Consider the following 13,774-nt stretch of genomic DNA (forward strand, 5'->3'; position numbering starts at 1 on the left):
GATAAGGCAGCCTGAGTGGAACCTGGGGAAGTAACTGAAGTCTAGGGAAAGCTTATGTATTAGCAATGCAAAGCACTCTAAATCTTGGGTCCCAATTGTTAACTGCATAACAAGGGGGCAGATAGCATAAAGCCTGCCCTCTGACCATTACCTAAACAACTAAGCTTCATAACTCTAAAAACAGTCACTGTTATAGTGTTGTCCCTATCTCTGGAGCTCCTCAACCCCACAAATGAACAGTTATTGCTGCCTTCTGTCACATTAAATCCATTTGCAAATCTCATTTGTATCTCCAGAATTGTAAGTTGATCAGCTGACATTTCTCTTCTTTCAGAACTGGCTCCATTGTGTCTTCCTTGTAGAACTTCTTTCCTTTGTAGAACTTCTTTCATTGAGGGAAATGTTGCAGGAAGCACCATGCAGTGTCATCTTAAGAAACCTATGTTTCTTTATTCTGTCTCTGCACATAATGGCTTTAGGTTGAGTTCTGGTACAAAACATCAGTCTGTGTGCTTACTAAGATGCATTATTCATCCTGTTAACCCTTCCTAAAGCTTGCAAGTGCACCTAGGCACCACTTGCCTCTGACCTTTTTTTTGGTGACATTAAGCATGTTAAGTGAAAATGCACAAGAGAAGAAGGAAAACTGGACTGTGGGGGCAAGTCCCAGATCAGTCCTTGCCCCTTTGTTAGCCTGGGTGTTAGATCTGGGCGCTCAAAGCTTGCGTAATAGGAGTGTCTCATATGCACAGTCTTTTTAGTACATACGGTAACCATTTTGTGTGAATGTACATACAAATTTGGTACATGCAAGTGGAATCTTGGAGTTTTGAGGCAACACATTTGCATATGTCGAAGAGCTACATGTGTATGTAATGCACGTATAATCTTAATCACACAAATCGTCATATGCGCATAGTTGGGGAATCATGCTTAGCTCTCATTTTGTGCTGTTGGAGTGTCAAAACTGAATGTCAAGGAGGAACTCTTGTGTGTATTTATAGGGGGCATAGGCTTATCTGTAATCAAGTAACTGATTTTTCAACTCTCTTGGTCTACTGGATAGACACTATATACACATAGTATGTATATAGGATAGTAAACATATATGGGTAAGATCTGTCTGTAGTGGAAAATCATATGTGTCCTGATGCCATTGGAAGGGGGCTTGCAACATTTCTTTTAGCAATAGGCCTCTCGTAAACTTTGGACTGGTTATCTTAATGCATTTTCAGCTGATGAAACCTTAATTTGATAAACAATTCCAATCTGGAAGGACCATCATTCATGTGGAGGAATTTTTGATAACTTCTTGCATCCTTTTCTTTTTGCGCTCCTACAACTGTCTCTGGAGCTTCTCTTTCTAAAAACAGATACACAGCCAGATCCTGTGCCTGTTTCCTGGGAAGTAAGGCCCCCTGAGTTCAATAGGGCTTTTACTTCCCAGTAAACAAGCTGCAGTGAGTTTTGGCAAATAATGGTTCTACCTCCTGTGATAGCAGAGAAGGAAGCTTTGTGTTCTGTCTGAAATTTAGCCCAGAGTTACTGGCGGTGCAATTGTATTTGTGCAAGTGTAGTTTTATCTCGCTTCAGGTTTTGACTTTGTTTTAGCTAGTGGTGACAGCTTAGGAAATGGATCCCACAATAAATCTTTGCAACAAGTGATCTGAAATACTCTAATCTCTGGGAAGATAAGGAGTTGCTACAGCAAAAGACAACATAAACTTGAAAGCGATGTATGCCGGGAATGTTCATTAGCTACTGTGCTCGATGTCTGTGGAGACCACCCTCCACTTGAAACTCCTGCTTTAACTCAATGCAGAACTTTTCAACAGAATCATTCCCTATTTTAACCCCTTGGTGAAAGCACCAGTGACACTGGAAGACTAAGCTACCATGAGATTTCAGGATATATGAAAGGCTGCAGGAATTTGGGTCAGGCTGTTGTCAGAGAAGGAGAATCACAGCGGGCAACCCCTTCCATTTATTGATCCAGGATAAAATCCACGAGGACATTTCCATGTAGTTTTGTTTCTCCTAATAGGGGAAATTTCAGCACTGGAGGAACCGTGTGAGTTCAGCAAATTTTGCGCTGGGATAAGAATTAAACTCTCCCTTCCAATCTCATCTAATTGGAGCCGAAGAGTCCTCTATTGTTAAGCAAAATTCCCAGCAGGCTGAGTGAGGAGCATGCAAAACTTGGAGAAGGTCGGGAAAGGTAACTTTGCCTCCCCCTCTCAAGGGCACTCAGTAAAGGTCAGGCAATAGAGTCAAGACATAGTGGTGAGCATTAGCAGAGATGGTTTTTAAAAGGTGGTTAGACAGATTCATGGTGGAACTTGGTCCATCAATGGTTACTAGCTTGGGTGACTAAAGCTGACCTCTGTTGGCACTCTTATAAATAGAGGGTTTGCTTCTCCAGATGAAACAGAGCACTCCATGTTGCCTCAGTCTGTAATTCTTGAAGGTACTACTAAACCTTTTTGGTCAGAGTTTTCCCCCCCTCCCATTTTGGCAGTCCTTAGATGAAAACAGGTGAAGCAGTGTTATAAACAAAGCTTCCGTCTTGGGCTGTGCGTGTTCCCAATATAATAAGTGACCTATCATTCTCAAAGCTCCTTTCCCGATAACAAAACATTACACTAAGTCATAGAAGAAAATTGCTGTTAGTCCACAGCTGCAACATTTCAAGCCAAGCAGATACTTCGACTGTAGAGTTTCTCTGAGATAGTTTCAAACAGTTCAGTGTTTCATGTAAATGATGAAAAAGAGGTCAACATAAATTAAAGATGGCCCATTATTCCTTGGTACATTTTTTTGAGCTTCACCTATCATAATTGTTAAGAAAATGAACGGTGTGCCCAAGATACTTCTTGATCCATTCAGTCCTATAACTTATAACATATGTTTACAATAATTTAAAAGTCAATTTAAACATTTAAAAAGTTTAAAATGCCAGTCTAAGCATCAACACAAGTTGATCATGTATCCCATACTAACGTGGTAGGGTATTCATCTATAGGATCTACTCTGAGACAATTATGGAGACTCATATGGGATTTTCAGGCTTAAAGATGGTATAAGATGTAGAAGTTCCTATAGAATAAGTACACTTCTCATTCTTTCTGCTTTCCTGAATTGCTCTTTGGTGACATGTTTTGAAGATCTCGGTCCTCACCTCTCTCTGCTGGTGATGCAATATACTCCTTCATTAGCAAACCAGCTGGACATAGTATTCAAATGGTTGTGTTTAAGACAGATGAATTGGTTCGGGTTACATGTGATTATTTAGCACGTCTCTCCTCTGACTACCATTAATTACTGGCTAATTCTTTTTGCTCTGAGATGGTGTGATGCACTGTGGTTGCCTAGCAACTAAAAGATGCTTCCACCCACCATTTACAAATCAAGTTGGAAGTGTTTGGGAGAAGGCAGCTTACAACACTTGGACAAAATTTGGCAATGGCATCACTTTGCCATTCTTCATAAATCTGGGGGATGTGGGACAGGGAGTATACATGGATATAGTTCCCTGCCTGTGTTATCCAAGTACCTAATGCTAGCCAGAAAAAAAAACGCTACTATAAACTGGATGTCAATATAGTTTGTATTACATGGAGAAATTAGAAAAAAAAAGGACAAAGATGTATTTACAAGGAACCGAGAACCCCTGTGCTTTGTTGCAGCAATTAACATCCAGCTCTTACGGTTTGATACATAATATTTTCTAAATGTGTTTTCAATACAAGCACAAAAATAAAACATTTTGTATTCTACAGTATATTACAAGGACAGCAGTCAATAAATAGATCAATAAATAACGGCTGTGCGGATGTAGGTAAAGCTGGCTTGGATGAGTCCTTGATGGTGTCTTTGGGGTAGTTTCCCACGGAGAGTCATAGTCCGTTCTCTCAAAGACAAGTCCCTTATCTCGTTCTGGGAAGATAGCTGTGCCTTAAAAGTGTAAAATGTAGGCAGGAGACAGTGCAGTCAACTGTAGTTAAGGGCAAAAAGTCAGCATCAATTACACTTTGCAAGGAATCTGACAAATTTCCAGCTTAGTATAAATAAAGCATCAGCTCTATTGTTTCTCAGCTCCGACACCTTCTTATCGCAGCGATTTGTTGGGGAAGAGTGGCGGAAACATGACATGTGACTCCATCGTATATGACTGAAGTGGAGCAAAGGGGGGGAGGGAGAATGGCCCCGCGAATTTCTAGCTTCACCATCCACACAAGGAGTCCTTTTCTTTGTCTCTAGAAGGGGTCCATTCAGATTTAAGCAACGGATGATCGTGCTCTGTATAATTCTTCCCTTTTGGAAACTTAAAATGCAAAGACGATTAGTTGGTTGAGGGCCATACATTCCTAGTTACGTCTATTTGTTGGCCCAATGCAAATATACTTGGTGGAAACTGTATGAGCTGCAATTTGAGATCATAATGTTGCTGGATGTGACCAAAGGTTCATTTGTTGCAGAATTCTATTTCCAACAGTGGGTAGTCAGAAACCTTTGAAAATCTAAACAGGGCATCAAGATGATCTCCGGTTGTTTGACTTCCAGCAGGTGGTATTCAGTGGTATTCTGCCTCTGAACATCATAGAGATGAAGCAGAGAAGAGATTGTAATCCAGTGGAACCTGGATCTCTGAAGGGAGAATCTTAGCAAAGGGGTTTGCGTCTGCAGTCTCTGGCTTAAACACTAGTAGATACTTGTCAGTAAGGCAGTATGAACCACCTGCAAACTAGCCCCCCCCCCCCAGTATATCTAATTTTGTTGTGCAGGCTGCTTGTATGCCATTGATAATGAAGCAAAGAAGACCCGAGTTGGAGAAAGGAGAAACTGAGATATTGCAAATTGAGGGAAGGCTGTGGCTCATCTTCTCTTAACACAAAAATTTCCAGGTTCATTCTGCATAATCATTTTAAAAGATCAGATAGTAGGCAGTGTGAGAGACCTCTGCTTGTGATCCAGGACAGCTGCTGCCACTCAAAAGAAACAATACCGATCTGGATAGACCAATCATCTGATTTACTATAAAGCAGCTTCATGTGTGGTTCAAACCCTTCCCTCCCCACTGATAACACATTTTCAGTTCAGATCACACACCTCATAGCTGCTAATTACCAGTAAAAATTCTAGTTCTTATTGCATCCTTCCAGTTTATGAGGACCTGTTAATTGCTCTTCAGATGCATGTGTTAAAATGGACAGAGAGTGGGAAATAACTCTCAGCATCTCAGACTATGGAGCTTGCTTTATGCAATCTGCAGACTCCAGCAGCATCCCCCTTTCCCCAATTAGGTCACTTCAGACAGGGGGAGTGGCATATTAGAATGCTTCCTGGCCTTCTTGGGGAGACATGCAAAAAGTATCCCCATTTACTCTCTTGGGTTGTGCACTTATAAAACTTAACACAGTGTTGTCGCTGGGTTCTGGCGATTGTATAAAATCACATGAAGGACAGCCCTGTTCACCCAAGCCAAGAAGCTAGCCAAGGGCCATTTCGCTCAATACAAAGCTCTTTGTGTTGTGAACTTTGAATTGTGTGAATCAGCCTGAATATACATCCCCTTTAATCTGCTGTCTGTTCTTTCTGCTTCATATTATCTGTACATGCCTCATTTAAATACACTCATTTAAATATGTACACATCAAAACTGTACAAATTTACAGAGGGGAGAATTAAATACTCAAAGGCCAAAGGTGCCATGCAAGGGGGGGTGAACTACTACTATCGGCAACCACATTCTAATACTGACATGTCATCATAGTTTAGCTTGTAGGTAACCACACCTTTATCTAAGTAAAGCAAAGAGATGGGAGCCAGCTTGGTAGGCACGCAACAGGCTGGAGAAGCTTTCTGGGGATCGTTCAAGTGAATCAAAGTCCGGGCCATGGCATAGGTGGTTGTGACTTGATCATCCAAAGGGTAAGAGCATGCTCCCTTACACTGGTATGCTTCGTAGGTTTGTGGGGCGATGATCCAGGAATCCCAGCCAATCTCTTTGAAGTCTACAAGGAGCGAAGTCCTTTTGCAGCTGCTCCCAGCGTTTCTTCTTATGCGGGAGGTTGAGTCATAGATAATGTTGGACTTTATCTGAAGAAGCTTCTCTTCGTTGGGTCTGGTATAAAAATCATTCATGTCCAGGTCCTGCAGATCTTGCATCTCCTCATGGTCGATCATCTCGTTCAGTTCATGCTTCCCCTCTTTCTTGTCATGGCCTTGGTCATCTGAAAAGACAACCAATAAAGGCTCATGCTTGGCCTCCGCATTGATATCTATATCTACTTTTCCTCGTCCGTTGGGCTCCTCTCCCCCTCTGTTCTCAATCTGCACCTCTAGCCGATGAGTGGTTGAGTCTGAGTGATGCCATTTCCTGATGGCCTCTGTGACCTCAAATGTTTTCCATTCATTGTCAGTGCTGTGAATGTGTCTGGATGCCAGCACTTTCATTTTCTTCTCTCCTTTCTTTTTCCCTTCTCCATGTTCATTCTCCAGCACTTCAAGAATGGTGATCTTCCTTTCCGAACCACCATAAAGCACACTTTCATCTTCCCCCAAGGTATAAAGCCTCAGCTCAGCCACGGTTATCTTTTCATGATGAGGGATGGAGAAGTTGAAAAGAAGAGGGTATCTCCGTATTCCTTTAAAGTGGACAGGATACAAAATCTGCTCTGGTGATTAAAAATAAAGATTTATTACACCTCTGCCTTGTAAATTTATGAACACAAGTACCCAGTAAGGAGGCTGTATACTTACGGAATGTACACTACAAATTTAAACCAAATTGAATCTACCTTAGCTATCATTCAAAACCTTGAGCATAGTAGTTTAACAGGAGTGCTGTTAGAAAATTATCAGAATACTTTTTATTCTGCTTTTTTGTTCTCCAAAATTTTTGTTTCATATGATCTTTTGGGTGGCCATAGGGAAAGTGGAATATGGTCAATGCAAAAGGAAAGTGGCTTCTTAAACAATTTCCACTAATTTGTGTCAGAATTGCCTTAATAGTTGACAATGGAAATTTCTACAAGGAAGCTGAAGTTCCTTGAAACTTCTGTTTGCCCCACAAGGGGTGGACTTAGAGATACCCATGGGGCAAAGAGCCACTGATAAAGATAACTAAAGTTGAGAAAATAGCACAAAACTTTCTGTCCCCTTTCCTCAAGCACACCCCTGTTGTTATCTATACTTTTTTTAAAGCTTCTGTTCACAGATATGAGAAGATATGTCTAGTTTGGCCTTGTTTAGCAAAACTCTTATTGCTCTCTTACAAAAATCAGTACCTAAAGAAGGATTGATTGACCTTGCTTTTGATTATGATTTAGAGTACTAGGTTAAGTCATATTAGAAAGCATTTAATGTCATGCTATACTATTTATTTTTATTTGCTAATAACAGTCTATATTACAAGCCAATTAAAACACAATGCTAGGTTTTAAGCCAGTTTAGTTCCATTGACTTCAGCAGTCCGCACAGAAATATTCTATTCATCATAAAATTCTCCCATGTAGAATTCTAGCATTACCACCATCTAAGACACATTCATAAATAAAATATGCCATTCTCACAAAAACAATTTTTTGTTAGTGAAATCCTGATAACTGTTTACCAGTTGAATCCATCATTCTTCTGTTTCCATGCAACAAGACCTTAAACAAAACCTTCTGAGCCTTCCTTCCTTTTTGCCCAGGTATTTAGCTAACAGGTTTTAAAAATCCCTTTTTAACCTTTTTGTCAGACATCATCCTAGCCATGTAAACACCAATGTCAGGTAACATTAAAACACTGTTATCTATAAAATCTCTACAAATGCAGTTAGTGGATGCAAATTTGATCAGAAGGCAACGTCCAGTCAGTGAACACAATCCTCTTGGAAGCTCTTACCACCAAGATCTATCGAAATCAATGGAAGATGTGCAAGATGACAAAAATGGTCTTGCAAGAAACTCCCTGTGATTTCTATAGGTCTTATGCAGGAGAGAATTTCTGGGTGGGTTTTCGTCATTGTGGTTCCCTTTGGAAAAGATTAAAAAATACTTCTGTAGTATGAACAAATTAGTACACGAGTTAGATCCCTTTACCCATTTTAGATTCCAAAATCTAAGCACCAGGCATCCAAGATATTTTTTTCAATTCAGAGGGGCCACACAATGAAAGGTCTAGAAAACAGTTCCTGCCTCAAATAGTTCCTACTTCAAATGGTTTGCAGTATGAAGTTCAACGGGCTGAGCATATCAGATGCATGTTTAATCATAAAGCAAGGAAGCCCACTAATTTGTGTTAACCCAACCATTTTGTTATTGTGTCTCAAACATTCCTCTTGACCTCATCAAGGTAACAATTGTTTTCTTTCATCAATACAATCTAGTCATAATCTGATTATTGGAAACATGGGGATTAAAATAGTCGGAAAAAAAATGCTTGGTCCTCTGAGTATCTCAGAACTTACCTTCATTTTTGAAGCTTCTAACAATGTTGGCAGATGGCATAGACGTCTTATCAGTTGCAAACCTGTTATAGAGCTCTAACATATATTCTGGAGGGTCCACCTTGACTGCTTCTTGCGTAGGAATGTCAGAGAGGTTAAGTGCCTTCAGCAATGCATTTTGCAAATTCTGAAGAAGTGCATCCTGTTCATCAAAAAATGGCATGTCTTCCTCCAAAAGAGGTACATCTAGGCTCATTATGGGACTACAGTTTGCAACGTGGACCAAAAAAGCAAGCGTTGCCCAGATCTGAAAGGCTCCAGAATCCATTCCTTTGTTCTAGCTGGCCACAGTACTCAACAAGTTTTTGCTCTGGTGCTGTCTAAGTGGCTATTGTATCCCCAGCGATGGATATATACGGCTTGTGTCAAAGACAGTTGACAAGTTTGGAAACTCTTTGCTTGAAACTTGTGATCAGTCTCCCTCCCTCTGTCACCCCCCCCCTTCACTGAGGTCTTAGTAATTGGATATGGCTTGCTCTGTCTTCTATGGTAGCTGTCCCTTATCTCCTCCAGTGTAAGCGGTTCACCAGCTTTCTGTTGCTATCTCACAATCCTTTCTCTTAATGAGCATTTTGTAAACATTCCATATTGGGATGCTGTGAAATAAAACAAGTTTTCCTCTTCTGCAGAGGATCTGACTCTCTTTTCCCTCCCTTGCCGCTTGCTTTGTTTGGCCTGGCTGGCCATTTTTAAGCCATGAATCTTTGTTGCCATTTAAACTAGATATGTGTACCACACCACATCCATGCTCCATGTTGTTAACAAGTTCCTGCTAGCATAACAGAAACACATTTTTAATAGAAGTAGGTAGACCTTCTTTGAATCATTTTGGCTCAGGGTCATCCATCTCATCCAAGAGAAGGTCACAAAAAGCCTTTAAAAGAGTATCAAAAGAGGATGGTAAATGTCTGAAAAATGGAAATGGGACATTGCACAAGAAAGAGGTTTTCATTCAAAATAAATGTTCCCTGTTTAGGATGAATTAAAATCACCAATGGCCATTGTAGATACAGATACAGAAGTCTTTATTGGCATAATGAACAATACAAGTAGGCAAAGGCCATTGTAGTTATTGAAGGCTCAGTGAATTGAGACCCACATGTAGTTCTTCCATGAACTTCCTCCTGTTCCAAGAAATTGCCTGGTATGCCATTGCCCATTAACTAGGGTTGCCAACACTGGTCTGGGAAAAACCTGGAGACTTTGTTGTTCAGCCAAGAGTGGACAAGATTTGGGGTTGGGAAGGATCTCAGTGGAGTATAATGCTATTATTGCCTTGCCTCATTCTAGTCAGTATCTGATAGAGACCAGAAGGAGTAATGTATTTCTGAAAGTATCCATATCCCATCTTGTCTAAGGCAGCTTTCTGTAATAATTAAAACATTGCATGTTATAACACAAGTAGAATAGAAAGCCCAAAATACCCCTCACCCACTAGAAAGACACCTACTGTTCATAGCCCTGAACAACAACAGCAAAAAGCCAACCCCAAATGCAAACCCTAAATGCAATACTTCTTGAAGCTCTCTACTGGAGAGGTTCCTCTCACCTCTTCAGGTAGTTCTTTCTACAGAGTGAAAGGCATGATGGGAAAGGCCTGGGCTCTGGCCAGTACTAATGAGACCACCCTAAACAGGGGAACAGTCAGCAGAAGATCACTTTTGTTGCACAGGGACATATGGGAGGAGTCTGAGGTCTCGAAGGGCTTAAAGGTGATAACCAGCACCTTGAACCAAACTCAGAAACCAACTGGCACCCAAATGGTCCTTCCACTGGCAGCTGCTAGTCTTGTTGAAGGAACAGTGAAAGACTAACAGATTCCCATGAATAAGCCTGTTGGCAAAACATGTAGGGAATTTTTAGCTGAGTTAAACACTTTTAACTTCAGTTGTACCAACAGCTTTGGCTGATGCAGCCCTTTTGTATTCTCCTAAAAATGAGCAGCATATGTTCCCATCAGTCGGCGCTGCTGTATTTTGGACCAGTGATAGTTTCGCGTTCGTCTTCAAGGGCAATCCAGTCCAGAGCACATTACAGTAATCCAACTATGATTGGATAGTAATCCAACTATTATTATTTAATTAATTTATTAATGTATATACTGCCTTCTCTAGTGGCTCAGGGTGGCATTGCAAAAGCATGGATCCGTGTGGCCAGATGGACTAAGCTTAAGAAAAGAGGGTTGGTGACCCAGATGTAGCTGACGGTAGGCACTTGTGGCCCATGAACCAACCTGGTTTTCAAACAACAATTCTGCTCCTCTTTGTATCAAGTGTGACTGAAGAACTCCATGGATTTCAGGTGCAAAGAAAACATTGGCTCTCACAGGGACCTGCTCGTTCTAGTCTTTGCTCTGAGCTTGCCTCCTTTCCATGCACCGGAATAGTGACTTATGTAAACGTGGACTCCTCCTATACACTCTAAAGTAATCCTATTTTGGGTGTAAGAGAGAAATGTGCCTCCCATGATACAAAATGGGCCTCAGTGATCACAAGTTTGGGACGCAAATTCTGACCTTCCCAAATTGGCTGGCAAGATGCAACGTTCATATGTCTCTCGGATTGCAATGATATTTATGCCTATATATGTGCTGCTTTCGATAATCACTTGAAGATGACCCATCCTTGCTGAGTTCCTTGAACTATGGGTGGTATGAAGCTTTCCAAAAGATGTGCTTGAAACTGGAGAAATTCCTCCCATTGTGCGTTAGCAGAAGCTGGCTGATGCATGACGTAACCGCTGGATGCGATATGGGAGATAAAAGGGGGATGTGACAGGGACAGTGTGATGAGCATGTGGTGGGCTAACTAAAATTAGTTTCCATTTCTGCATCTCTTGGAAACTGACTTCCCATCTATTGCATTTCATAGCTGGACTCTGTTATTTCTATAAATGGGCCATTCCTAAATTTTTCTGAAGGGAACCATTAGAGATTAAAACGGCCCTGGGCAAATACAGAATAAGAAAAGCCAAAAGCCTCCGATGCTTTTACCATTAGTAGCCCTGCAAAGCCAGCTATTGGGGTGTGGAGGGGGCAGGATGGGATCATACCTGTTGACCATGCCCACAACCTCCACATACTGGCCAGGTATTCTGTACAGGGCATTCATGTATGCAGGGCAGCCTTTCTCAACTTTTTTACCATAGAGAAATCCCTGAAACTTTCTTCAAGCTTCAATAAACCCCAGAAGTGGTGCAATCATGCAGAATATGGTTGGGCAGCATAGCTATGTACAAACCCACCAGGGGCCCCATCCCTTCCTACCTCTCCAGGCCCATCATTGGCCATTTTGGGAGGGGGTGGGTGGGTTGCCATGACCATATATGGTCATATTACCCAATAAATGTTTAACAAATTAAAATAATGTATCAAAAAGTAACTAACTCCCACCCATTCAGGAAACCCTTCCAGGGGCATTAAGAAACCTCAATGTTTCATAAAACCCTGGCTGAGAAAGCCTGATATAGAGTCTGTACAGAAGAACCACTCCATGTGTGAGGTCAGAACACACAGTCAGTGGGCATGATTTTCCTCCTTCATGCATTGATTCTTCCCAGGTCTGTTGGGTCATCTGCACAGGTCTTAAATGTTGACAGCACAAGAGACAACAGGGGGAGGAAAGAGAGATGAGAAGAACACAAGGAAACTGAGGGCCTGTGATTACATAGTGAATGAACTGATGCAACTCAATCAGCATAACAAATGATTAATGGCCAAAAGGGAAAACTTTTCCTTTAATTTACTGGGAAAAGTTCCCAGTGGGCTACTGTCTTTGAGGACTGTGGCCAGCCAAGAGCAAGCTGAGTCAGGGTACAGGGGGTTAGTAATAGGAGATGATTAGATTATATCTGGCCAGCCATCTAAGCCATGAGCAGCAGGATCTTGACCAATGGATCGTGCCACTTGAATGGGCCACAAGTGGTCAGGCTGTTTGACATTGACCTGATAGGTGTTGGCACAAGAGAAGGCCACAGGCAAGCCATGCTTGCTGTCATTGCTGGTGGTGATCAGAGGCCACTAATCTTGCAGCTGGGCCATTTTAACATTCTAATCCAACCCTTACAGTAGACGGCATAGAACTGTGTTTCAGTTTTCATTTGGGATTATTTGAAGCTCATCACATCAGTGGAAGATCTTATAGCAAAGAAACTGTTTTTTTCCTTGAAGTTCTTATTGGACATATTTTGAATTCTCTTGTTGTCAACCCATGATTTCATTGTAACTTTGGTATTCATTTGGGTTTCAGATAAGCTGAAAAGAGGATCTTTTATGACATTGACAAAAACAAGGCAACAGCCCAAACTCTTTTCACAAATTTCAAATGGATTGCCTGCCCCCTTTGACTGTCGTGCTATTTCAAGTTTCACATTCTTATTGTTAATGAGAATTCCAATCCGAAACACTATGAACTCTTTGGTATCAAAATTCCCAGGAGCAATTTTTCTCTGTCTCTATAGCAAGGCATGTGGAGGTTTCATTTCACAGTTACTTGTTGGTTGTTACTGGTTTGACAAAGGGGTACTTTGGTGTATATTTTAACTGTTTTGACTCCAGTTGTCAATAGCGAATATTTAAAGAGAAATAAAAACCTCCAACAGAAACAATAAGCTCTTGGTAGCATTCTGTAAGGCAATGAAAAATTAGGCTAGAGAAATTGTGTTGAACATGATCATTGCCATAGTTTTTAAAAAATCAAGGGGGCAAAAGAGTTTTCAGAACAATATCTAGAATTCTCTGATTAGTCTGCCCTGTGCGATTAGCTTATTTACATCCTGGCAACAACTAATGCTCTTTGCTAGAATTGACTGATCGGTGCTCCAGGTTGGTTGGCCTTCCTCTGTGATATTTTGCATACTAGCCAAATAGGCATTGGGTAGAACATGAATCTGTGGCAGGGAAGGCAGCAGTCAGGTTGCCAGCTGTAGAGTGGGAAATACCTGGAGACCTGGGGGGGGGGGGTGGATCCAGGGGTATGTGGGATTTAGGGGTGGGAAGGGACCTCAGTGAAGTATAATGCTATGAAATCTTCTCCCCTAAGTAGCTCCATGGGAACTGATCTCTTTTGTCTGGAGATGATCTGTAATTCCAGGGGATCCCCAGGTTCCCCCAAGGTACTGGCATCCCTAGGCTACAGCCATCTCCCTAAAGGGCAAATATGCAGTCTTTGCTAAGCTGGCTAGAAGGAGAAGGTTTCTGCTAGTGGGTTCTAGATGAAATCAAACCTGAACTCTCCCTATATGCTAAAATGACCAAACTGAGTCTACAATATTTTCCTCACA

The 13,774-nt window shown here is 41.4% G+C and overlaps 1 protein-coding gene across 1 annotated transcript; it reads right to left on the bottom strand.

Moving 5' to 3' along the window:
* Nucleotides 1-3,589: 3,589 nt before the first annotated feature.
* BMP10 (bone morphogenetic protein 10) lies at nucleotides 3,590-8,867 on the bottom strand. The gene is made up of 2 exons (XM_077306028.1): nucleotides 8,456-8,867; nucleotides 3,590-6,677 (listed from the first exon to the last, which is right to left on the bottom strand). Exons 1-2 carry the CDS (start codon nucleotides 8,760-8,762, stop codon nucleotides 5,734-5,736), a joined length of 1,251 nt encoding a protein of 416 aa, XP_077162143.1. The 5' UTR covers nucleotides 8,763-8,867; the 3' UTR covers nucleotides 3,590-5,733.
* Nucleotides 8,868-13,774: the final 4,907 nt, after the last annotated feature.

This window comes from Paroedura picta, chromosome 12, assembly GCF_049243985.1.
Source record: "Paroedura picta isolate Pp20150507F chromosome 12, Ppicta_v3.0, whole genome shotgun sequence".
NCBI classification, from domain to species: domain Eukaryota; kingdom Metazoa; phylum Chordata; class Lepidosauria; order Squamata; family Gekkonidae; genus Paroedura; species Paroedura picta.

Excerpts from the sequence above, each read along its gene's own strand:
- BMP10 (XM_077306028.1), bottom strand. The coding sequence starts at position 8,762 with ATGGATTCTGGAGCCTTTCAGATCTGGGCAACGCTTGCTTTTTTGGTC. Across the intron at positions 6,678-8,455 it reads TAGAAGCTTCAAAAATGAAG|AGCAGATTTTGTATCCTGTC; the intron begins GTAAGTTCTGAG and ends TTTAATCACCAG.